This window comes from Orcinus orca, chromosome 21 (genome assembly GCF_937001465.1).
Source record: "Orcinus orca chromosome 21, mOrcOrc1.1, whole genome shotgun sequence".
In the NCBI taxonomy this organism is placed as follows: Eukaryota; Metazoa; Chordata; class Mammalia; order Artiodactyla; family Delphinidae; genus Orcinus; species Orcinus orca.
This window is the reverse complement of record NC_064579.1, coordinates 28,666,226-28,693,041: the sequence shown is the minus strand read 5'-3', so window position 1 is coordinate 28,693,041 and position 26,816 is coordinate 28,666,226. Positions and strand designations below refer to the sequence as shown.

The window sequence follows — 26,816 nt, the reverse complement described above, 5'->3', positions numbered from 1 at the left end:
TAGGATTTCTAAGAAATTGTTTTACTGTTGCAAAATGAAGCTTTGCACGGTTATGACCATATTAAAATAGCTGGGCTGCCTGGATTTTCCTCCCTGTTAGGTTAAATAGCAAAGCCACCAAATACTTAACAGCTTTTGGTGAAGGCTGCAAGGCAGCAACAGATTTTAATTCCCTTTCCGGTAATATTTTTTTGGGAGCTAGGGCAGGTGTAACCAAGTACCACAAACTGAGCGGCTTAAACAACCAAAACTTATTCTGTAACAGTTCTAGAGCCTGGAAGTCCAAGATCAAGGTGTCTGTCCCAGCTTCCGGTGGCGGCCGGCAACCTTTGGTGGTTCTTGGTGGGCAGAAGCATCACCCTGATTTCTGCTTTCATCTTCACATGGTGTTCTCCCCATGGATATGTCTGTCTCCAAATTTCCCCTTTTCATAAGGACACCAGTCGTATTAGATCGGGGCCTATCCTGCTCCGGTATGACCTCATTTTATCTAATTACATTTCCAATGACCCTATTTCCAAATAAGGCCAGATTCAGAGATACTGGGAGTTAGAACTTCAGTCAATGAATTTTTCGGGGACACAATTCAACCATAACAAAGACTCTCAAAGCAGTGACAGATTTACAAAAACTTACATGCTACTAATTATATCTTGCAGATTTTTATTTCAATCACTTGCAACATCTCAATGACACTATGAAGTACCTTTTTACTGACCAGACTGGGCTGCTTTCTTTATTTACTATCATTATCTATCTCTTCCAGAGCAGAAATCTAGAGAATAGCACAATATGCCAGAATCCACAGAACTGGCACCACTGAAACTCCAAGGGTCAAGGTGGAGGGAGGCTACTTAGCTATTTAATTTTATCTGGAAAAACCTAGACTGTTAAGATTTACGCAATTTACAAAGCTGTTCTTTTTCATTATTTTCATGTACTACTTAATGTTAGTTAAGATTATTTAACAAAACTGGCACTAATATTGATCATGAAAACAGGTCTTGCTGCTTCCAGCCCAGATCACTCTCTTGGGCTTCAGACCTACGTGTACAACGGCAAAACTCCACCTGGGTGTTACACACCAATTAAAACTGGGATTGTACAAAGGTGTATCTGGCACCTCCCTGCCTGAGCTCTCATGTGTCACCAGGCAGCCAGCTGCCAGCATCATCCATCTCTTACTCGTTTATCCAGGCTTGTTATTATCCTGTTGGTCAGTCACTGGAATTTTTGAATCTGTAGCTTGGTGTCTTTCATCATTTAGGGACAATGTTTAGCCACTGTCCCTTCACATACCGTCTGCCCTGTTCTCTCTCTGTCCTCCTCCTGGAGTTTGGTTAGACCTTCTCACTCCATCCTACAGGTCCCTCCCCTTCCTTCCTAGTCCCCATCTCCTTGTGACGCTGCTGTTCTCAGGAGACTTCTTTTGATTTATCTTTTAGCTCACTGAGTCTCTCTTCATATGTGTCTAATGTTCTGTTAAACATGATCTTTGGGCTTCCCTGGTGGTGCGGTGGCTGGGAGTCCACCTGCCGATGCGGGGGACGTGGGTTCGTGCCCCGGTCCAGGAGGATCCCGCATGCCGCGGAGCGGCTGGGCCCGTGAGCCATGGCCGCTGAGCTTGTGCATCCAGAGCCTGTGCTCCACAACGGGAGAGGCCACAGCGGTGAGAGGCCCGCATACCGCAAAAAAACAAAAAAAACCATGATCTTTGAATTTTAAATTTCAATTATTGTATTTTTTTCTTTAAGTTTCTTTTAAAATCTACAAGATTTTTTTTACATTAGTTTTCTGCCTCTTTTAGGTATTTACAAAATTTAATTTTATATCTTTAAGCATGGTGTTATGGGTTGCATTGGGACCCTCCAAAAGATATAAGTCCTAACTTCCAGCACCTCAGAATGTGACCTTGTTTGGAAACAGAACCGATGCAGATGTAACTAGTTAAGGTGAGGTCATAATGGCATAGGGTGGGGCCCTAGTCCAACCTGACTGGTGTCTTTACAGGAAGAGGGACATGTAAGGACACACAGACACATGCACAGGAGGACGTCACGTGGCGATGAAGGCAGAGAATGGAAAGGTGCAGCTGAAAGCTAAGGAATGCCGAAGATTGCCAGCAGACCACCAGAAGCCAGGAAGGGCAAGGAAGGACTCCCCTGACAGGCTCCAGAGGGAGCATGGCCCTGCCAACGCCCTCATTTCAGACTTCCAGCTTCCAGTACTGTGAGATAATACATTCCTGTTGCTTTAGGCCTCCCAGCTTGTGGAACAGTCTGCCCACCATACCCACAGGTGGATGCAGACATCCACAGATTCAACCAGTTAAAAATATTCAGGCAATAAAAATTCAAGAAAGTTCGGAAAAGCAAGACTTGAATTTGTTGTGTACTGGGAACTGTTTATGTAGCACTTACACTGTATTCCGTAATATAAGGAATCTAGAGATGACTGAAAGTATCTAGAGATGACTGAAAGTATATGGGAGGATGCATGCAGGTTATGTTCAAATACTATGTTGTTTTATATAAGGGACTGGAGCGTACGCAGATTGTGGTGTCTGCAGCGGGTCCTGGGACCACTCTCCCGTGGCTACCAAGGGATGACTGTATTTACGGCAGCCCTAAGAGACAAATACAGTAAGGATCCTTATTTTATAAAATGTGGTCAACAGCTTCCAGTCACGAAGCCCTTGCCAGTCTCTTTTTGCTATTCTTTCTGCTGACACTTGCTAGCGATACGTTTTCCTGTATGCTCATTTAGTCTGTCTACGAGTTGCTCATTTTCCTTGGGAGATTATCTGTAAGAATTTGAGACCTATGGTGAAGGTGCATTCTTTTAGAAAGGATTCACGTTTGCCATGGAACTGGGAGACGGGGAGGAGTTAACAGCACCAGCTGGGGACCACTTTAGAAAAATGCTCCAGGGCTGCAGGTTCTTTCCGACCATCTCATTTTACTGTAAAACTAAGGGTGAGCTCGTGGCTACAATCCCCAGGGGCGGTCCCCCGCCCCCAACCCCGTTCTACTTAACATCAGGTCCGCCTCTGTTCTGTTTTCTTGCATTCTTTGCAGAGGAGGGGTGGACAGGTTTACTCCTGCTTCCGCGGGTGCTGCGGGTGGAGTCCTCTGGGGTCTCACGGTTATGGAAGGAAGTCTCTCCGACTCTCCACCATGTAGGGCCCTGGCCTCTGGCTCCTCCCCCCACCCACTGAGGCCCGGGTTTGCCAGCTGTTTACCATCCCACTTGATGCACTTGGTTCCTGCCTCCACTTAGATTCAAGCCTGATGTCTTTTTATCATCTTATCATTACACTGATGCAAGTGATTTTGAAATTATTTTACCCAGAATTTTTAGTTAAGTGGAAGAATCAACCCCAATACCAGACCAACCCCATCACTGGAACCTGCATGGCCAGTCAACCTGGTGCCGCTGACTCTCCCTCTCACACACCCTTGGCCCTGGGCTGATGTTCTAGTTCAGGCACCTGAGTCACCACGTAGTTTCTCCCCAGGTCTCCCTCCAACCTCACTCTGCACGGCTCTCCAGGGGCCTCTCAACAGCAGGCTAGTCTACTCCCTCGGGGGAAAGTCCAAATGCCTAAGCAGATGCTTTGGAGCTAGTTCCAGTGGGGTCTCCGGGGTTCCTGCCTTCCCTGGCTCTCTGCTGAATTACAGAGTGAATTTCCCATCCGTTCCATGGTCTCCTATTTACTGCACTAGCTTTCCACTGCCTGGAATGTAATTTCCTTCACTTCTAGTCTCTTTATTTTGAGGGAGGGACGAGAAGGCTCTTTTTAAATAAGTGAGGCATTTATGTCTAGACAGTCACTGAAAGTAGTTCTGGCTGTTCACTCCATCCAGGAGCCTTCCCCATGGGGCACTCTTGCCTGGTACCACCCAGGATCACCACGGAGGTGTCACGGCACTGTCCCTGCGTGTTGGGAAGTAGATCTACCTCATTAAGACTCTACCAACTTGCTAAGAACAGGGTCAGGTCTCTAACCTCATCCTTTACAGAGATGGACAGCACAGACCTCTACTTCTTCTACTGTTGGAATGGTATGGCTTCACTCATTTGGGTAGCAACCTGATCGCCAGAAGATAGAGAAACAGCTTCTGGCTCTGTGTGTGCTAAACGAATGCTTAAAAGTATTTTTCACTGAGCGTGTGTGTGTGTGTGTGTGTGTGTGTGTGTGCGCGCGCGCGCGTGCATGCATGCACAGTAGGTGTTTAATGTCTGGTGTGGTCTTCTTTTGCACTAAAATTATAATGAAAGCATTCAGGGTTGTGTATTATCAGTATTGCTACTGATTTATGTCCTAACTTGCCTATCATCTGTATTAATGACTTTAATAACAACATGGATAATTTTGCCTGTTACCTGTTATGAGGCCAGCAGAGGGAGCAGGTGAGTAGTACAAGCAGATTTGATGTGTATTTTATAGGTATTATCTCTAGCAGCTTTTTGTTAATTTTTATTGTAGTCAAGCAAGACTTTCTGACCTATAAAATTAAAAAGGTCACTGAAAGATACATCAGGATTTTGGGGAAAGGTAAATAATATATATTTTTTTTTCTGTAAATATTCTACTAGAATAGTTTTAGGGCTTTAAAACCTATTGTTGAAATTATTTTTCTTGAGGGAAACAGATGCCAGGAACTAGGCATCTCAATCCTGCTATAAACGTCCTCTCTTCACAGCCTTTGTACGGCTTACTTCCTTTCGTTTTTTCTTTTGTATCAGTCTTTCTTTGAATTTAGACCCCTTCCTTAAAATGAAACACTTTGGAAAGTACAGTTCATTATTAAAGGAGTACCAAAGAAACTGCTTGAGATAGGGGTTAAGAGGAAAACATAGAGCATATACACATGAGATTATTAGGAAAGACTTAAATCATCCGGTAGATACCATAATTAGATTCACGGAGGAACAAGAATGGCGGGGAGTATTTTTATACACTTGAATGCAAACATCACTTCCTTTTATGCATAACTATTTCTTATAATTCTTCAAAAATGACTTTTAGGAAAAAAAATGACTGTTAGTACAAATAACTCCATAATCAAGCCTAATTTCCCACAGGAAGATCTTTTATATCAAGTCAGTTGGACAGACAGGAATACCAAAAGGGGGTCATGTGCTTTTGCTTTTTTTTACTTCTTTGACATAAGCGATTTTATTTATGTTAACCTATAACCAAGAGAGATAATATATCTTAATGGAAATAACACACATGACATTTTTATCTCTCTTATTTTAAAAGGTTTCTCAATAATTAAGATAAAATTTTTATAAATTTAGATTACACAAAGATTAATCTAGATGGCATTAGGCCACTTTCAAGAGAAAATTCACTCTGAGAGGAATTTGGATGGTTCTTTAGTAGAATGGTTATGACAAAGAGACTAGACACATTTTTCACAAGCAGCAGGATTTGAATTCTCTACAACTTTGCTGAAATGAATTTAGGAACATTTAATATAAAATTATAACTCATAAGCCCAGCTCAAAATCTCTGATGACTAACACAATAGTGTTAGTCAAAGGAAAGATATTATTGACTTTTCGTTGGTCATGGGCAAAACAGTAATCACTGACATCAATCCACTGAAAGGGAATGTTTAGCATTTTTTTTTCTGTGTACGGGCAGAAAACAGGACACAGAATTACTGGCAAAAATATTATCAGGCTAATGCACTCATCTATTGTTTTAGAATTTCATCCACTGCCTTTTTAAAGTTATGACTTGTATCTTGACCTTTTAGGCATTTTTTTGATGGAAAGATAAAATAGTCCACAAAAATATTGGATGAAAATATTTAAAAATCAAACGGCATTTACGATAACTTCATGTTACCACGAGAAATATATAAACTAAAATATTCCTAAAAATTCAGGGAATTCATGATGAAATCTTAAAGAAAAATAGTAACTTGGATACTTCCCAAGTTTCTAGCAAATAAAAAGATTTTGGGCTTGTCAAAGTCCTTAAGGTTACATATTGTATACAATGCGGCTTTACAAAACAAACTCTCTTGAGCAGATGCTGTGCTGGTTCATGGCCGTACAAACTGTAGAAGATTCAGGAATCTTTTAGGTTTCCTTTAAAAAAACAAAACAAGACAAAACTGTCTTCTCTAAATGTCTTTCAGACATAATGTCACAATAAACACTCAGATAAGTTAGAATGAATATTTGGTACCTTTTTAATTAAACTAACCTAAATAAGAATGACAGCCAATAACCTAAATAAGAATGACAAATAAAGATTTTTCTCCATATTAACTCTGATTCTTCCATCAATACTAACCCCTGACACGTATATTCCTATGGTTCCCTGTCAAACAGAAGTTACGCAGCTGCGAGAAGGAAGATAATTGTCCCAGATAAGGCGATGGTATCTAGGCCTCTGCCCTTTACTGCCCGGCACTTATTCTGTCTGCTCCGAGAATGAAAACACGAGGGTCATGCAGGGGAAATGGCTGTTTCCCAGGAAAGGAAATTGCCTGAAAACACATCTGGCAAAGGCTTTTTCTCCTCCTCTGGCAGGCAGACACTTATTTTAACAAAATATACATTTCCTCACCTCCTGTAAAGGTGAATTCTATGGAGCCAATGCCCTACTCTAAGTGGACGACAATTTTCCTCTAAATAGAACGGGCCAGCTATTTTATGGCAAACGCTATGTGTGTTTAATTGCAACTAGCACAGGGAACTGTGCTAACCTAGGCATCATACATCATTTCAGAAACTATGTATTCTCAGAGGTATATCACACTCTTGTAGCCAGCTACAACAGATGAAATTAAAGAGGCAAAGAAAGAAAAAAACTGTCAACGCCAGAAAATCAGAAAGGTGGCAAGAATGGATATATAAAGCACAACTAATGCAGTCAGACAGGAGGCTGGATTTCCAGAGATCCCGTCCTCAGGGAGCTCAATCTGGCTTCAAGTCTGCATTGCTGTGTGCACTTCTGAGCGGACTATCCCGCTCACATATGCCACGGGTCCAGGATACTGAAGCGGGCATGTGGTGGCCCAGCTCAGGTGACCAAAGGCCACCAAAGGTCTGGCAGTGAAATGGGTTCTGTCTCCGGGGTGTGTGTGTGTGCAGCACAGAGGCGACAGCCAGCGTCTCCAAAGAAGGTTGATCTTTGCCACGGTAAAAGCGGGGTAAAGAAACCCACTGCTTTCAATTCTCCTTAAATCCATGAATGTAAAAGAAAGGCACAAGCAAGTCTGACGGAATCCTTGTCATCTTGCCTCACGGAGCCGTGGTTTCCACGTCCATCGTAGGGGCAAGGCTTACCTTCCACGGCTACACGTGTGTGTGTTGATATTTACGCTTTTACTCTTTTTCCTGTTTTTACAGTAACTTTAAGGGGCTTTCTCTTTGGTACTGTTTTCAAATCCCACGGCTGGGGACTATCCTTCTCAGCCCGCCAGACTCAGGGTTTAATACCGGTTCCACATGGTCAGTAGCTCTGGGGAGAGGCCGCACCAACTCTTCTGCAGAACGGCTCCAGACGCCACCTGCGGTTCTTCAGGTTCAGTTCGACAAACATCAGAATGCAGTGGAAAGGGCTCTTCTGTGAATCACCACGGAGGGAGCCTGCTTTCGGAAGCTGAAATACTCATTTTTTCCTTTTCCTTTCCCCTTCCCCTCTTCCTTCCTCCCTCCCTCCTTTGCCTTTCTTTCCTTTTCGCCCATTGTGGCTGCTGCTTCTTCAGCTCTCATTAATTGCTGCCCACAGTTCGGAAAAAAAAAAAAAAAAAGGAGTAAGAATAACTTCTTCTTTAGCAACAATTTTATGTCCAGTGAACTTCCTAATGGTTTCCCCGTGCACTGCACACTAAGTTGTAAACATGTTGATCTAATTTAGCCAATTTTAAAGAGGCTGGAACAGGGAGGCAGATGAGTGAGATGCCTCTAAACCCCCGCCAGCCCCAGCCTGCCGGGGGCCTGGAGCCCCAAGCAGCCCGGCGGGCTGAAAACGGCCAAAACCCAAGAGCGCCCCAGCCTCACCTCGTGGGGTATTTTGGCACTGAGGGCTCCTCCTACATCAACGCAGCACTTTCCAGAACTTAAGCCCGTGCCGGCCCTAGAGCTGGCCCCAATCACTGTCTCCAAGGCCTGCAGCCAGTGGTGACAGGACAGCGGTCACTGCGCTGCGTGATGGTGACCGGGCAGGTGTGAGACCGAGTCCGGGGACGTGCCCAGATGCGATGCAGAAAGACCCTGGCACAGAACGTCAATAGATGCGGGAGACCAGCGTGCCTCTCCAAGCACGTCTGAGTGGTGACCCCGTCTTTTCCAATTAGCTACGGGCTTTCAACGGGGACAGCTGCCACGATGCTGGCTCCTCAGAAGGCAGGAACGCCCTCAGCCCCGCCTCCCCGGGCCAGCCGGTCCACCTGCATCGCTTCCTTCGTCTAGCCGTAGACGTATTCCGGTAGATACTGAGTATTAAACTGGCTCCCTGGAAAGAGCAGAAGCCACGCAGGCCTCCCCAAATCCCGTTCGGTGCTCCAGGCCTCGGGGGCTGCCCCACTCTGCACTGCTTTGCAGTTGGCACCATATCTTGGTTTCTGGTTTCCAGGGCCGCCCTTACACAGAGAGAGCCTCACAGGTGGCTCTGGGTGACCTGGAGCCTCCGGAAGGTTGGGGTCAGTTGGATGCCGTGATCCAGACAGAAGTGGACGCACGTCGACATCTGACCTACGTTTTGGGGGCCCTGACCAGTGGGAGATGCGTGGGCTTTCGCCACCCGTTAAGCCTTCTGTTCAACAGGGCACTGAAGCAGAGGGGCCTTCGTCCAAGTTCTCTGTAAGGCTGACCTCCTTCTTTCCGGGAACAGGGTCCCGTGGCCTTTTTGGTACCATCAAATGAAGATTTACCTCACGACGGCAAAGCGTCAAAGGAGAACTTGAGGCCGCGCGTGCTAAGGTGACTAAATGGGAGCCTCCGAAATTTCAGCCGATGACATACAGTACGGGGGAGAAAACAAACGTTATTAAGAAAATAAACAGCACCACACACAGCTGTTCGGCAGAGCTGTTTGGACAAAAAAAAAAAAAAAATTGGTTGGGCAGGAAGGCAGCTTTGGGGAAAGCTGTGATAATATTTCTCGTTTTATAGCCCCATCTGCCTTCAGCGGTCCTGTCAGCAAGTCACTGACGAAACTCAAGATTCTCTTTGAAACTGAACAGCTCTGAGAACCACAGTCAAGGCTGTGTTTAGCCTCCATCCCTAGGCCTGGATGGAAGCGGCCTGCAGCTGCTGGTTGCCTGGCGCTTAGGAAACAAACAAGTATGGGGGGCGGGCCCGTAACCGAGGTGGGGCTGTCTTCTCGCCGGTCTGCCCTCAGAGCCCCCGCTCTGCCCCCGTCTGGGGTCTCCCGCTGGTTCTCCCACGTTGGCCACAGCGGGCTGGCGCATCTCCTCTGTGCTTCCTCAGTGACGCCTCGTTTCGGCCCCGTGCCCAGCCCTGACTACGGAAAGCATCGGGTTGTGCTTGGGGCCCTGCCCGCACTGGCCCTGCACAGGTGGGATGTGCACCCTGGGGTCAGTTCTCCTAGTGCATCTGCCTCGTCTTACAGTTTAGATCCAGATTCGAAGTGGCACCGCCTTTGTGGTCAAACGTTCCTGCCCCTTCCCTAAGTCCCTTTTCCTTGGCCTGTCTCACACTCCTCAACCCTTGAAGAAGCCGGGCGGTGCTCGAGACGTGGGAGGCTCCCTGTTTACACCGGCTGTGCCTTGAGAGTGGCCTTGCAACCATGTCACAGCCCCTGGCGACTCCCTCTGGTTGGCCGACTACAGCCCGTGGTCCCTTTGGAACGGCCCGTGAGCTAAGAATGGTTTTCACATTTTTAAAAGGCTGACAAAAATCCAGACACTATTTCATGATGTCAAAATTATAATAAATTCAAATTTCAGTGTCCACGAATAAAACTCTGTTGGAACACAGCCACCTCCCATCGTTTGTGGACTGTCTCCAGCTGCTTTCACGCTATGACGGCAGACTCGAGTCGTTGTGACAGAGCCCGTGTGGCCCGCAAACCTGAAATATTTACTATCTGACCCTTTACAGAGAACGTCTGCCAAGCCCTGGTCTAGCTAGAGCCTCCCCCCAACTCCTGGGTAAGAATTCCCATTTAGGGGCTTCCCTGGTGGTGCAGTGGTTGAGAATCTGCCTGCTAATGCAGGGGACACGGGTTCAAGCCCTGGTCTGGGAGGATCCCACATGCTGCGGAGCAACTGGGCCCGTGAGCCACAACTACTGAGCCTGCGCGTCTGGAGCCTGTGCTACTCAACAAGAGAGGCCGCAATAGTGAGAGGCCAGCACACCACGAAGAAGAGTGGCCCCCGCTTGCCACAAATGGAGATAGCCCTCGCACAGAAACGAAGACCCAACACAGCAAAAATAAATTAATTAATAAACTCCTACCCCCAACACACACACAAAAAAATCCTATTACAAATCTGGAAAGAATACATCATCACATTTAGCACATAGATTATCCGGTGTCTATTAGTAGAGTATTTAAAAAAAAAAAAAGAATTCCCATTTAGGTGCCTCCAAAGAGCACTGCTCACCACACATCTGGCCTTGAGAGGATGGGTCAGGAACATCCTAGCCAACTGCCTGCAGGACCAGTGCCCTTGGAGGCGATGCTGCCTTCCTGCTGGGTGTTCTCACCACAGCCCGTTGGTGAGGGGGTCTCCCTCCCTCTATTTGCTTATCTATGTCTGACACTCTGTCATGTTCCCCAGTACCCAGAAGACAAGGAGTATTTGTGGTACACGCTCTTCCTGTGGCTTCTTTTTAAACCACCATATCTGCCTGGGAGGCAGATGGATGATTTTTTAAACCACATATGCAATACTAATGCCTAATACTATGCGCTTTCAAACGAGGAAGAGACTTAGAAGAAAAAAGGCGCACCCCATGTTTCTGCTTCATGTTCAGCCAGAGAATAACACAGTCATGATATCGGATGGTGCAAGAGCTGATTTTCATGTAATGGGAAGTGCTGATAAAGAAAGGACAGTAGTATTCCTAAGTAACATGCATTATTCCATATCATTATAACCCTAAAGGTGCTACTGAGAAAGAATCATCTCATTTCACAAGTAGGGACATTGAGGCTTAGAGAAGTTAAGCATTTGCTTCAGATCTCAGTGAATCAGGGTTCTAACACTGGTCCCGTCTTCAAATCCTACATGCGTCCGCCTACAGTTAGCAGTCTGAACGAGTATATCTTCTTCAATTCGTTCCTTTAGTGGAAACCATGTGCCAGAATCAGGTTCTAGCTTTCCTGAGCCACTGAGCCCTTTGAGAGTCTGGGGAAGTCTACAAACCCCTTCTCAGAAAATGACACGGGCTGTTTTATTTGGAGATTAAATCACAGGATCTTGGGATAGATCAAATGACAATGTAGTGCTGAGTGCACGTAATAGCTTGAGATATCGTAATAAAAACATCTGCAATTCCTATTTGTGAGAAAGCCATAGCTATTGACCACTGTTGTTTCTGACCTATTCACAGCTAAAAGAAGGGCTATATTTCAGTGAGACTTCAGTGAAAAATAAAGATGTCTTTTCCTGTCAAAGTTCGTGGACCCCAGGAATTCTGTCCGGGGACCTTGGGTCAAGAACCCGTGCTCTGGAGGTAACCTCGGAGCCAGGCCGTGCACAGGAGGGACGTTTTTAAAGGTACAATTATTAGGTCTCTTGAAACAATTCACTATACAAATCTCAGTCATCCAAGAATTAAAATCATAAAGTCCCCTGAAATCTGATCTTGCACGATTAGACTGACCCTGGCTTTATGGATGGATGAGGTCCATCAGGTCAGTGCTGAACAGGCTGCCGCTGCCTGGAGAGAAACCTTGTGCACTGAGGCGTTAAGAGACCACCGCAAGGGCTCCAAGCCGTCCCCCCGCCCCTGCCGGCCGCCTCCTTGCACAAGCTGGCTGGTGAGTAAGCACACTGTCAATCTTCGAAGCGTTAAGCTTTAGTCATTGAAGGAAGTACCCTGGAGGGTTTATGGAGCCACAGAATTGAAACAGAAAAATCTTGGGAGCTAATGCAACCCTTGAATTTGACAGATGAGGACTTTACAGCTTAACTAAAAAGAAGTGATTTGCCTGAGTCCAACACTGAGCGGGACTGATGTAATTGATCCTGGATAATGTGTTACAAAATGACGGGATTTGAGCAAATCCTGACCTAAGGAAGGAGAAGTTTAGGTATGCCTCTCTCAGCCTCCTCTTATTTAAATTCTGATTTCTCCGCGGATTATAATTTAGCGGGCCATTAATCAGTCCAGTATATTTTAAGTTTACTTTGAATACTGAAGTGGATATTTTGCTTAAAAGATGAAATGTCAGAGCTCAGAAACTGACTTTCCTAACACGATTTAATAAAGCAAGAGGCTGCTATCCCACTGTTTTAAGATGAAAGTTTTGCATACTTGGCTAATGGTTCACAAATCAAATAATACCCACGAAACTGTTCTCCCTATGAAAAGGCAAAGCGTTTACCAGAGCGAGACCTCTTCCTCTTTGTTTGGAATAACAAAAATAAACCAAAGTCCTGACATATTTGTAGTATTTTTATTCCTAAAGGAAAAAACAGGAACTTTCATTGTACTTTAAAGTGATTGCCCCAGATATTTCACCAGCTTAGCACTGTAAAATCAGTTTCAGACACAAGAGACCGACAAGCTCTCTCTAGGAAATACTCAATTAGGGTGGTGCCTCTGAAATACCCAGGGGTCCTGTAACTGATCGCTTTTTCCCAGAGGGTTTCTGCAGCATACAGTCCTGGTTGGACAGTACACATCAGGCAGAGATTTTTCCTGTGGCCTGGCTAGTGACCCCCCTACAGGAAGATAACGGACAAGCCGGGAGGGCGGAGCAGCCAGCTACACATGTCTGGCTGCTGTTATCAACTTATCATATAAGGAAAGGAAAGTGATTGATTCGGATCCTGACACCGCAGAATCTGGGGGAAGAGAGACAAAGGAGCATTGAGGCTGATCTGTAAGGCGAATGCAGCCCTCACGAGGGAGGATTATTCTTCCTCCTGCGATCTGACAGTTTGCTGCGGGACCGGGGAGAAGACGGCACTAGAAATCAAGGTCACTGCTGGGAAAGGAGGGAAGAGGAGACTTTCACTGATGGACCCTGAGCCATGGCCGCAGAGCCCCGTGTCTGAGAGGGCAGCTTAGCGCCCGGGAGTCTCATGCGCCTTGAAGTTTGCTGAGCTGGTGGTTTATTACCGACAGAAAGAAAGAATGTGGCAGCTTGTTTTCTTTACTCTGAGCTGTGATCTGCTCCTAGCCGCAGCCTATAGCAACTTTCGGAAGAGCATGGACAGCATCGGGAAGAGGCAGTATCAGGTTCAGCACGGCTCCTGCAGCTACACGTTCCTCCTGCCGGAGATGGACAACTGCCGCTCGCCCTCCAGCGCCTACGTGCCCAACGCCGTGCAGCGGGATGCGCCGCTCGACTACGACGACTCCGTGCAGAGGCTCCAGCTGCTGGAGAACATCATGGAGAACAACACCCAGTGGCTCATGAAGGTAGGGAGCCACCACTCCCTCGTGCACAGCTCCGACCGGCTCGGGCTGAACAGCCAGCCTGGCGGGGCGGGAAGGGGGGCGATGAGCGCGGGAGAGAGCTGGTGGCTGACGCCTCTGAATGAGCTGCCACTTGCTGTAGTCTGTCCTGCCGCGTAAAGTGGTCGGGGGTGAAAAGTGACAAGGATTACTGGAAGGGAGTGCCAGGATCAATGGAGGGAAGTCTCTAAAGTCAGGACTCCTTATGCACGGAGGAAGCGCACTTCTCTGCACAACGTGTAGGCTGTTTTGTTTGTGCAAGTACTTTCAACTCGGTGATATCCTTTACCAGGGACGTTATAGAACCGATTGCAGGCACGGGAGGGAAGCTGTGAGCAAGGGCAGAGACGGAGCCAGGAAAAACGTGACAATCACGTTAGTTACTGATCCATAACGGATGGAGTGAAGTGCTTTACCAATTTCCTGAATTTATTTACTAAAATAGGCTGGGGCTCTTGGTAAACAAGAGGAAATTAAATAAAGCAGACCTTCCATCTCTCAGAACCTGGGGGGCTTTATCCCGAGGGTTTGTCATTTGTTGGTAGGGGTGGGTTTTCCAAGCGTCCGAGGGGATTGGGCGCTGCGGCCCCTTCAGTTCCACCACGGGCTTTGAAGGTGACCCCTCGTGGGGCAGGCGTGCAGGGCATTTTGCTGCAGTTACGCCGTGACAAGACGGTCGTGTTCGCAGGGTTACCACGATCCCACTGTTTCAGGCTTTTTATAGAGAGTTTAACTCAAATAGGACACTGAAAGCTCAGTTTTGCTTTTACAAGCCATCGTTTTCACACGTAAAGCTATTTATACAAACCCCCAAATCACCCTGGAATTTTGCTTGATGTGGACTCGATATATTCTGCAGGAGGTCTAGACAAATTGCAAGAAATAGATTAATCATTAACTATTACAATGACATCACATCACAGCGCTTACACAGCAAAGAACGTGACGGTTTAAAGCCATATGGGAACTTTAACAACAAGCTGATTCCCCTCATTCAAAACTTTGCCCCTGTCTTTCATTTCACCATAAACCTTCTGTCAGGACACCTTATCTTAATCTCAGAATAGATCTTGGCTCCGAATCTGTGTTTCTCATTAGCTCTCCTACCTTCAGAGAGGAAATGACCAAGTTATTACTCTGGTCCTGAGCTGAGATGAATGAAAGCCCTCGGCACTGCATTCAGTATAACAAGAGGGGTCGCTTCAAATCAAAGAACAGAAAACAACAAATGCGCATCAAAAAGACTCGCCCTGTAATATGAAACTCATCAGTCGTATCTGTAAGCACTATCCCTTCTGAGCAAATTCTCCAGTAATTTCTTTCTTTTCCTAAAAAGTCCCCTGTGGTGCTTTTAAAAATCTCCTAAAATTCATAGATGTGCAAATAATATTGTTAAACTTAAAAAGTATGCAGCAACACAGGTTCGAATATTTGGAAGACAAACTGTATCCTCAACAGCTGCTCACTCTGACTTCCCATTTCTCCCTGAGTTGTCATGCCCCCCATGGCACGGTTAATGCCAGGGCTGACGGCCACGGTGAGAGATGAAAGACACGTCATTCGTAGTAAACATTCTAATCTGCCCGACTGGTAAGTCGTCTCGTAAAATAAACAGTCGAGGAACACAGAAGAATGTTTTGCCAAATCAAGACCGCTAAATTGTATTTGCTTAATGAAGCCCACATTAGGTATACCTGAAACTCCATATACAGAGCTCGTATTTCTTTCCTAGATAAATAACCCCCTTCTTTTCCATCTCTGAGATGCTGTTTAAAGAAGGAAAAGGACAAGGAATTCTACATGAGGTGACCAACATTTTTTCCTTTCCAGGTTCAATCAGTAAATATTTGAACAGTAGCACAATGGTATTTCTGAATTCTTTCTTTAGCCATCTAGCTAAATGTCACCAAGAATGACTTCATGTTTATCTTTTCACGGGCTCAGCACCTGTCCTGTGGGCCTCTTGGGAAACGTGCACCTGAGAAAGTCAGTTTGTGCTCTCACTTGGCTTACTGGCCTCTGGTTTGGGAATGAAAGCAAAAAAGCAAACATGAAACCCACCTAAAGTGATTCAATGTAACCTCTCTGCTTGTTTTTTATCCCTGTGTTTTGTCACCTGTGATAATAAACACTGCTTTTCTCATAAGGGAGAAAATAATATATAATGGGACGATAGATAAGCCACAATGATCAACATCACAATCAAACCCCTATTGATAGATTATGACAGAAAGAAAAAGCACCATTCTGTGTTTTGCATATTTCCTTTTCTTTAGGGCTGCTTTTTATGATTCCGTATTTCCTTTCTCTCCCTGATCAACACTAAAAATGAGAGGGGAAAAAAAAACACAAAACACTTTTAAGGTTTTAAGAAAACTTGTCAAGAAGGAAAATAAGACCAAGTTTCTGGTTAACCTCAGGGTAGATGAGACGCATTTCAGCGTCTCAGTGGTTAGCATCCGTCAGGAGCCTGGACTAAGAAAGCTGTTTCGCACATCATCAAAAGATGCCACTCTGCCCCTTTAGTCTGCCAGGCAGAGGAAGTGTCAGAATTCTGAATGAGCGCAGAGGGACATGAATGGAGCAATACAGGGAAGGCTCACTTTCTGGTTAGCGGTTAAACAAGGACAAGATAAATCGTGATAGTTAGGACACCAAATACACCACAATGACCTAAAAAACACTATAGGTCACATTCCCTTGCCAATCCTGCAACTATTGCAAACCCCTGCCCCCGTGACAGTAAACACACTTTATTAAAACTGACAAATAACTTAGCAAAATGGATTGTATCTTGCTAGGAGACCAGATTTTTTTTTTCCCCTGATCAGAAGAAACAGGGAAAGGAAATAAACAGTTATTTCACACTGATGAATACTTTAAAGTTATCAACAACTGCGAAGTCTATTGTGCTTTAAAACAGTGTTTTGAAAAATAAAGCTAATGCCTGTTAAGTGGATGTAAACATTTCCTCGTAATCCTGCTTATTATTTTTTTTAACGAAAGAAGCACAGGCTGGGAGCTGTAAACCTGAATTGAGATCCTTTACTTTCTTTAAAATTAATAATACTATATCCTTTTAATAAAGTAGGAGAAGTATTCATCAGCTGATGTATAGGGAACAATCCAGTTTTGCTCCTAAAAACAAAACTGTTGTCAATGGGAAAAACTGATGGTGAGAAGCTCAGATGAACTCAGACTGTCAGCCCCTTCCCTACCCCTGCCAGGGACTGATATTGTGTGTGTGTGTGGTGTGTGTGTGTGTGTGTGTGTGTGAGAGATCAAGTGTGGTGGCAAAACACTCCTTAGATGTATATCCAAACAAACAAACCAGAGCTTGGTTCAATAAAGGAAAGAAAAAACTTCCCACTGTATCCACAGCCGATGTTCTACTACAGTATTGGAATAAACCCACCATTCCTGTACTGCCTTGCTGTCTCCTGAATCATGAAACATGATTGTGTTTAGTGTTAGAAGCAAATTCTGTGCATTCAGATAGACTGATTAAACCTTCTATTTAAGACTGCAAGAAGATGATTACTATTGTTTAATTATCTATTAATATCATTATTGTAAGGAAGGCAGAGATGATTGAAGTTTCCCTGGGGTAGGAGAAGTACACATATTTAAGGTTGGAAAATGCAAGTTTAATATACTGTTTACTATATACTATGTACGATGTACAGTACAATATGTGCGCACTACATATATTATATAAGATATGCATATACTATATATAGTCTATATTATATATATATAGTATATATACGGTATTTGTTTTCCATGGTCAAGTGGCCTCTGCTTACTGAACGGGGCTGTGTGACATCCCGGGTTAACTCTGCAGGTGTCACACTGTGGGGAGATGAAGACTTGCCTGCAATCACGAAGTAGGAAGTGGGCTTGTGCATACACCTTCCATCATATCTGACTTTCTGTTTAGACACTAGATAATCCATATAGTCTCCTTACTGTATTTTGAAAATCGGTTGATTTTAACCAATATGGTCCTCTACAGTTTACAAACAGGTTGTACTCCAGGAGTTTATCTGTAAGCCAGTTACTGTACTATATGGAACTTGAAGAGGATACTAATCTTATAAATGGTGATCAGATGCTCAAGGTGGCCCATTTTTTTTATGGATTAAAATAGTGCTTATTTTAATCCATAAAATAACTGAAACTCTGTATATCTGTCATTCAAGAACAACAGTTCCAATCAACCTACCACTATATGGATAACTTAACAATAATATAAAAATATGAGAGTAATATATGGGCCATGTAAAATTACAAAGTCAAACCTTTAAAACAGTAGAAAATAGGATGTAAATTCTCCTTCCCCTTATACTTCAGCCCCTTTCTTCAAGATGAACACTTAGAGATGTATACTAGCCCTTTACTGTGACAAATTTAATATCAAAATGAACGAATTTCCTTCTTCTTAAAACCTGTACAGTGGTATTATACAGTGATCAGAATCTTTTTCTTTTTCTTTTTTTGGCTCACAAGTGACATGAAAAGAGGTTGAAAGAAAGATTTTATTTAGGGGAAAAGAGCAAAATTTGGAAGACTAAGGAAAAGGAGAATATGGATTAAAGGGGTGTGTGTATGTATTAGAGAGAAAAGGAGACATGGGGGGAGGGAGAAAAAAAGGAGAGACTACCTGTGATGGAATCCATCACCTGTCAACACAGGAAAGGGGGCAGTAAATGGGATGGCTATTTTGACAAAAAGGAGGTGGCTTATATTGTTCCATATTCTGGACACCAAATGGTACCAGGGCCTGGACAGCTGTGGATTTCCTGGGTTGAGATCAAGAGGGTGTAGGCAGGAATCATGAACATGCACAGATTGTTTCCAGATCAGATGCTCATAGTTTGCAGAGCATCTATATTACTTACTGATAATGACAACTCATCAAACTATTCTCTCTGTTATAGTAACTATACACATATGTGCTTATAATAATTATATATGTATACATACTTATTATAAATGTATACAAAAAGTATATATTATATAACATTATACACATCTATACCTATAAAATATAATTCATGAGTCATATACATATATGTCATATATATATACTAAATACTGTGGATTGTGTAGCACTGTAGTATGTATTTATTGAAAAAAATCTGAGTATAAGAGGACCCGTGCAGTTCAAACTCATGTTGTTCAAGGGTCCACTGTGTGTGTGTGTGTGTGTATGTATGTGTGTGTGTGTGTGTGTGTGTGTGTGTGTGTGTATATATATTTTTTTTTTTTTCTCTTTTCACTACATCCTTCTTTGACTTGAAGGAATATTTTTCTTCTAAATTTTTCTAGAACTTTTCTGATAAAAAGAGAGCCACTCAACTTTCCAGGGACACTTTTATCACTAAAGCAATAGTAGTAAATGGGGGATGGCAATCAAGTGGCACTGAATACTTTTAAAGCGCTTTCCATACCTTACCTCATTTAGTCCCAGAAACACCTCTAGAACACAGACATGGTGGATATAATCCCACCTATTTTAAAATCACTCATGAACATGGGGCAGGGAATATCAGTGTGCTCTGCAGTGTAGGAGTCTTGCATGGGTCCCAGAGAGGAAAAACAAACACGGAAAAGCACGCACATCCCTCCTCTGACAAAGAGCAGACTTTTCCATGGGGCTGGAAAGACCGCAGAAAATCACTGGGAGAAGTGTGAGTGAATGTGAATATCGCGTTATTTCTCAGCTCATTAACATAAATGAGTGAACACTGCTCTACCCCTCCCACTCCTTTTGGGGTGTTTCCAGTTCAGGGCAGGCGTCACTGAAGTTCATTTATTTGTTCAACAAATATTTACTGAAGGCCCATGTGTGCCCAGGCAGTGCTCTAGGTGCTTGGGGCGAAGACAAAGACTAGGGTCCGCCCTGGTGGGGATACGCGGCATTACACCACCACATCCTGTTGGAACACGTGGGTCAGAAGGTGATAAGCGCCCCACAGAACATCGGGTGAAATGAGACAGACGAGCGGGTGCAGGAGATGGGAGTGTTGGAGGGTGAGGGGAGGGGGGAGCAGTGCCAGACAGTGTGGTCACTCCGCTGAAACCTCTTTTACAAAAGGACAATCAATTGAAACTACGTGAGAATGGTCATTTTTCCTGATCACCAAAGTCGTCAGTAATAGGTGGATACTGCAGGAAGTAGCACATATACAGAACACCCATTAAGAATATTATGTGTAATTCTAGCATTCTGAAGTAAGCACCTTACTACTCAGTACATAAATACGCCTGTACAGGGAGGACTATTTTAAAAACATGCTGGATATACTGTAACATTATATACACCTATACCTATCTGATAACTTTTATCTATTTTATTAACAATAAAAAAAGAAGAGGGTCTGAGAGGTTAAGTAACTTGGTTGACATCCCAGGTCAGTAACAGAGGCAATTGCCACCACCTGTGAGTCCTGTCCTAGGACAAGCACAGGTGTTCTGGGGCACGACCAGGTTGCGGACAACCTGGTCATCAGGTAACATTCGCAATCCTTCCTATGTGGGGTTGGTGCCAAAGCTGCAAAGAAAAAAAAAAAAAAAAAGCAATCGGGAATATCCTGTGTGTAAAGTAACCACATGAAATTCCACTCTGTAGTTCAGAAGAGTAAAAGCAAACTATATCATAACCAAGAGAAAGTATACAAATTCTTACAAACCGTACATACAGTGACAACCCTTCTCTGGAAGTTGACTGAGGGTGACAGCCTGAATTTCCCAGTACCACCTGAAAGTCTAGGCAAATAAAATTCAGTCCCAGGAAAGTAACGTGTGACCTGCCCTACCCTCTATTTGATTTTAAAAAACAACTAGGGTGTATCTCTCATTTAGCATTCTACAAATAAACAAAAATACCTTGACGTCATGCTGTTAATGTTTAAAATGAGAAAGTAATGTCAAGCTCAACAATCTGATGTAAGCTTTTGATTACAGTAAAAAAAAAATTCATGCTACTGTTTCAGAATAAAACTTTCAACATTTATCAGGATTAAAATGACTGTTTTATATACGGTTTGAAAATAAAGGGATGAGCTCTCCTCAGCCACCTGAACTGAAAGTCAGGTGTGCTAGCTGTCTGTCTTTAAATTAATATTTTAATTAGATATTTTGCCCATGAAATCACCTTTCTTTCTTATCCTAATCTTGGCATGCGCCGCTGACAAAAGATGTTAAATGCACTAGAAATCTCTGAGAAGTGGGCCTGATCCTTTTACCATCATCACCCTTTCAACCAGCTAAAACCATTATCCTGGCAATTCAACTAGAACCTAATGAAAACCTCTGAAGGACCTGCCTGGGGGTGGGGGTGGGGTGCCTGGCCGGTAATTACTTTCCTCCAAAATCAGCCTCATTCCTTCCTTTCAGCACCCTTTTACCCGGCTGAGAATTACTTTCAGAATCTTTCTATCAACCTGACAACTTAACACTACCAAGTATTCACTTCCAATGTTTAATACTTAAAAAACTAGCAACCAAGCAGACTAAGTGTATACATTAAGAATATAACCTGTCATTTAAAAAATATGTGACTTTATATTTTTTCATGGACAATAGTGATTTTTAAGGGAAGAGAGATTCAGATACAGAGGTCTTGGGAAATACACTCTTTTATTGTGTTGACACAGTTTCCTAGAGTTTCCCATGGCTTGTGTGTGCTGAATATTCACAATAGTTGTGGGTCTTTTAGGTAGAGAGTATTAATCAAGCCTTGAAAGGAAGCAAGCGCTCAACCTCTCCATTTCTCGGTTTTGTTACATTCTATCTAGACCATATTAACACTTTCTCACATATTAAGTCTTCCTGATGTGAGAGGGACTATTCCACCAGGGTGACTTAATCTACTGATTAGCCTGCTGACAAAACCTGCCACCGACATCTCCCCATCTTAAGATAAGTACTCAGGACATACGTATTAGCACCTTCATCATGACAGCTCCAGCAAATTGCGGGGATGAAGGTTAAACCGAATTGTGGGTCAGCCTCTGTGTGTCGCTAATTAACATTTAGGAACGGTCTAAGCATGCTTCACACGGGAGCCTTCCACTCTGGCCGCCAGAAGCACACCTTGGTGGTTGGGTTCAATAGCAAAGTTGTCTAATGTCATGAACCCTCAGGAAGCAGGCCACACTCTTTGGTATATAACCTGCTGAGTCGTGTGGGACTTGATAAGGACAGTTAGTCTGACAGTCTTCCTACACCAGGAGCTGCCCCCTTCCCTCTGTCTGAGGAGCCTCTGGGGCCCTCAAGACCACCACCCTGAAGGAAGAGGATAGAGGTGAAAAAACCTGAGACCATTCCAGGGGTTTCATTTCTGGCCCAAGGCAACCCCAGGAATTGAGCCAAACTAGAGCAAAGGGAATGATGTGTTCCTGCTCTCCTGAGCTTGGAATAAAGGGGTTCTATACCAAAAGAAGAGATCTCCTGGACACACTTGGTCAGATTCCAAGAAATCTAAATCTAAAAGAAACCGTGTTTACGCGTGAAGTCCATGCCATCACTGTTAACAAGCGTGCCTTTGGGCGGGCTTGTTATGTTCCTGCGTCTCTGCGTCTCCATGAAACAACTATATAGCCAGGGAGAGCTGGCTAGGTTAACTGGTGCAGTCTGAAGCTACGGAATGCAAGCTTTTCATTTCATTTGTTCCTCCTTATATGTAGCAAATGATAGTTTTATAAAAAAGACTGAATTGTGTAGAGCAGTTTTAGGTTCACAACCAAAGTGAGGGGAAGGTACAGAGATCTCCTACATGCTCCCTACTGCCCCCCACATATACAACCTCCCCGTTACCAATGACCCCACCAGATGGTACATTTGTTATAATCGACGAACACACCATCACCCAGGGTCCACAGCTGATAATTAGGGTTCACGCTTGGTGGTGTACATTCGATGGGTCTGGACAAATGTATAAGGACATTGTATCCACTATTACAGAACCATGCAGAGTAGTCTCACTGCCCTAAAAATCCTCTGTGCTCTGCCTCTTCACCCCCACCTCCTCCAACCACTGACAACCACGAATCTTTTTACTGTCTCCATAGTTTTGTCTCTTCCGGAATGTGGTATCGTTGCAACCACACAGTATGTAGCCTTTTCAAATTGCCTTCTTTCACTTAGTAAATGACTTTTTTTTTTAAAGCATGATTAACTGTACATTTGTTTAGTGACCCCTTACCTTGATTATTCAACTAAGTCATTAACCAGCTAAAACCCTCACAGTGTACCTTCAGAAACGTAAGGTTTTCCTACCCACAGCAGGGACCTCAGGGGATTATTACGTGTTTCAAATAGGATGATGAATGCACAAGTGTGCTGAAAACTGTAAGATGTCACAGTACTCAGGGACTGTCATTATAATTAATTTTAATAATGATACCAGAAACATACTTATCAAGTTCTGTACTATTATCTCTCAAGAAAGATTGTAACTCCACTCAGTCTTATCAGGTTAAATGATCTGACTGTATACCTCAAGGCACATCTTCACTCTGTAAGACAATGAACTTCCTTTCAACATGGAAAAGGACAGCTGCTAAGTGTGCTTGTAAAAGGTCCTGATTATAACAGGTGACTGAGTACCTCTCTGTAGAAACACTCAGCTCCAAAATCGTACGTGGCATCTTCTCCTAAACCACCCTACTTGTGCCCCCTTGTGCTTGCAGGTAATGCCATGAGCCCATTAAAACACTCAGACTTTACGGTTAAACTTATTATTATCACTTCAGCTTTCAGTAAGCTACGAGCAACGTTACTCTTCCGTACGTTGTTTTTATAGAAGACAATGGCAGGAACTATATGAATATTAAACAGTGGGTGGTCTGGGGTTAACTAGTCAACCTGCACATCTTGGTAGAAAAGATTCAAAATTCCTAAGAGGTATCGGTTCCTCTGGGCTCCTGCAAGCATTTTCTCTGCCATTAGATCTGTAGAATCAACAAGATATTATCAACTCTTGTTTATTTGCTGGATAATTATAAACATTAGTCTGAAGATAATTCAAGAATTCTTTTGAGTTTTATTAACTACTATCTAGTCTTTGGAATCTTGAAAAATGATTACAGACAGATGTAGCTTCAAATTTCTCTAAGCAAAATGGTCTTCTTAATGGGAAATACTTGTACAAAAATGCTGCTGGAGAGAAGATATTTTGCTGAGTAACATAAAATAATCAGATTCCGACCACAAGCCAATTATCTATGTTGAACATTTGGTTTTTGTGTATGAAATTCCTTATTATTTTTAGCTACTAAGGAATAGGTTCTTAAATTTCCTATAAAAGTAAAATAAAATAAACTTATTCAGTCTTAATTCAAGAAAGTATTAGTAACAGGAATTCCTGACCCGAACTGGTTTTAACTTAACTTCAACAGTGAAATGCTCTTAAAAGCAGTGATGGTTGGGATAATTATATTACAAATTAAAGAATCAACATTAATCAGAACACCACCCCCTCAAAAACAATTGTTCATTTTGGGATGTGTAATTAATTGTCCATATTTTCCAATATGGTTCCCTTCTCGGTTATGACAAGCACAATAAATCTATATGTGCTTTCCCTCTAATTGGACGATGTTTAATATGTATCGTTTATTTATTGCTACGTGATTAGCCTGCCCTATGCCATTTAGGTTTTACAGTTGTAATCTGATAGTATGCTACTTTTCCTTTCCCTTCTTCACCTGAAATACCACTACCATTAAAATAAATGGTCTCTGGATGAGGGGAAAAAAAGGATAAAAATATCTGGTGAATAAACAACTCTCTCTACTTATTTGGGACCCTTTCTCTATCCATTTCAATTTTAAGTGATTCAAAATCCTAAACCGGGAACACAGGTCAACCACAGCAGCTGTGGAGATAACCCAGCACCACTCCCTCACCTTTTCCCAAACAAGGGGGGGCTTTCGACTCTACTTTGACACCAGTGTACTTTGCTGGTTTCTTTAAAAAGTCTATAGACTTCTTGCAAAAAGGATACTGTTCATATGACAGCAGTCACGAGAGTTCAAAACAGAGAAAGCCTCTTTCTCCCCTTTGTCGTGGTGTAGTTGTTACTGTAAAGTGACAGAGGCAGGATGCCGCCGGTTGTCAGGATAGCAGCTGGTATTAACCAGGTGCACATGATCTGGTGACATCAGCTCGTTTAATCTCGCGACAGTCTACTGAAGGTAGATACCCTGTTCTTTTTTGAAGAAACTCAAGCTCAGAGTGGTATCAGATGGCAGAAAGTCAGCAATACTAGGATAATTTCTTTATTTCCGAGCTTCTTATAATAACACATCTTTTTGCGTGGAGCACTTCACGGTGGCCCCCTAACACCTGCCATTCTGATACTATACACAACGGTCACACCCTGAGTGTGTCCACCGCCAGGAGGAAGAACAAATTCTGGAAATTGTGAGAAGACCAACTTGGGTTGATGTTATTGTTTTCACTGACCCCGGGGAAGGCTGAAAAGTGTTGAGATGTTGAGTGACTTGCTAGCTTCCAGAGATGTGAGGTTGCAGAGCAGGGATTTAAACCCACGTCTGTCCTGTTTCCGAGCACTGTTCCACCTCCTTCCAGCTCTGCTTTCTCACTCTCAGGACTGGAACCGAGGCTGATACACAGAACAGTCTCACCCGGATGATTCGAGCCTCCATAGGAGGGCGACGCTGCACAACTGGCAGCTGCCGTCCTGTGGCATCTCGGGACACAGCAAGATGGCGGCTGCTGAGTGTGCAGACAGCGGCGCACACGTGGCTCCGTTTTCAGATACAGGGCGGGGTTCATGAATAAGCAAGTGAATGAGAAACTGAAATGTAACTCTTCCCAGGACAGCCCTGTCGGAGTAAGGGACGGGCAAAATAAGAAGCTTGGAAGAGCAGGAACTCAGTCCATTCACCCATACACCTCTGCTCCCCCAAACACTTGACTGGACCAGGTCAGCCCTTGCTTTTCATTTACTCAGACGCTGGCTTAGACATGCCTCAGACTCTGAGCTGGCTCTGTTTCACGGAATCCAGCACTTTCTTCTTTTTTGAGGTATAACTTAGAATAAAATTAACAAATCCGAAGCGTGTACCTTGATGATAGATGTACACACCTGTGTAATGGCCACCAGGTGGCTCCCTCCTGCCCCTCCCACCCTATAGCCCCTCCTCTCAAGGCTGGCCTCTATTCTGCCCTCTGCCACTACAGGTTAATTCTGCTAAGTTTTGTACTTCACGTAGTTGGAATACAGTATGCATTCTCTTTGAGTCTTTCTTAAAAATTATTATTTCTGTGATTCATCCATGTTGTTGTGTGTATTAAAATGTGCCCTTTTCCACTACTGTGTAGTGTTTCATTGTAGGAGCGTGACACAACTTACGTGCCCACCGTACCACTGTAGATGGATACTTCTGTCCTTTTAGGGAAGGTGACACTTCTCAACTGGACAAACCCAAGTATTGTGTATTGTCTTTCTTGTATCTTTGGAACCTGTACAGTTGGATTGACTTAAAGCTTCCTTGAACGATTTCCAAGACTAATCTACCTTCTAATGAAATCTGCTCTTCAGAAAATATTCCATACGTTGCAGAGTGGTCTTGGTGTTTATTCCTGAGGTGCTCAGAAAGGACTTCTGAGGAGTATTTTAAGTACTGCTCAAACATAATTCCGTCAAGGTTACAATGGGAGGCTAACAAAGAGATAATTAAATAGTACAGCAGACACCTGAGGAAAGAAGGAGCCGTATAAACATTCAATGGAGAAGAAAGCCTGGACATAAAATACAGGCCTGACCAGTACGACCTGCCATTCCCTCTGGCCTTACCTTCGCCTCTCCCTTGACAACACCCTCTTTTCCAGCATCAGAGAGAGACGGTGCGAAACAAAAGCATTTTCCAGATTGGCGCTTGCTTTGGGAGTTTTCCTTTCTCAAATCTTTCTAAATGGTATTACACTTTAACACATATGACTTACGGTCATTGCTATGAAAACCCATTAGGTGTACTTTCTGCATCATGGGGCATGTCAGCTCCTCTCTCCACGTGGGCGGCCTGATCTTGCTTCCTGAGCAGTTATGGGGACCACCAAGACCACAGCAACGGGGCCATGAAGAACCAAGAGATGCTTCCCTGAGGTCGGCCGGAGTTGAGCTAGTGGCCCCCAGGGAGAAGGGTTAAGAT

The 26,816-nt window shown here is 43.8% G+C and overlaps 2 protein-coding genes across 4 annotated transcripts in view; one reads left to right on the top strand and one right to left on the bottom strand.

The window, feature by feature from the left end:
* The window catches only part of MCPH1 (microcephalin 1), a 234,346-nt gene that overhangs the window by 64,581 nt on the left and 142,949 nt on the right, over positions 1–26,816 (bottom strand). The gene's annotated exons all lie outside the window — the stretch shown is intronic.
* ANGPT2 (angiopoietin 2) overlaps positions 12,651–26,816 on the top strand; it is a 54,007-nt gene continuing 39,841 nt past the window's right edge. The window contains exon 1 of one of the 2 annotated variants that reach the window (XM_012537141.3): positions 12,651–13,593. In XM_012537141.3, the coding sequence (XP_012392595.1) occupies positions 13,306–13,593 (288 nt within the window). In that variant the 5' untranslated portion in view covers positions 12,651–13,305. The remainder of the gene's footprint in view (positions 13,594–26,816) is intronic. The other variant, XM_004280911.3, reaches the window with a different exon arrangement.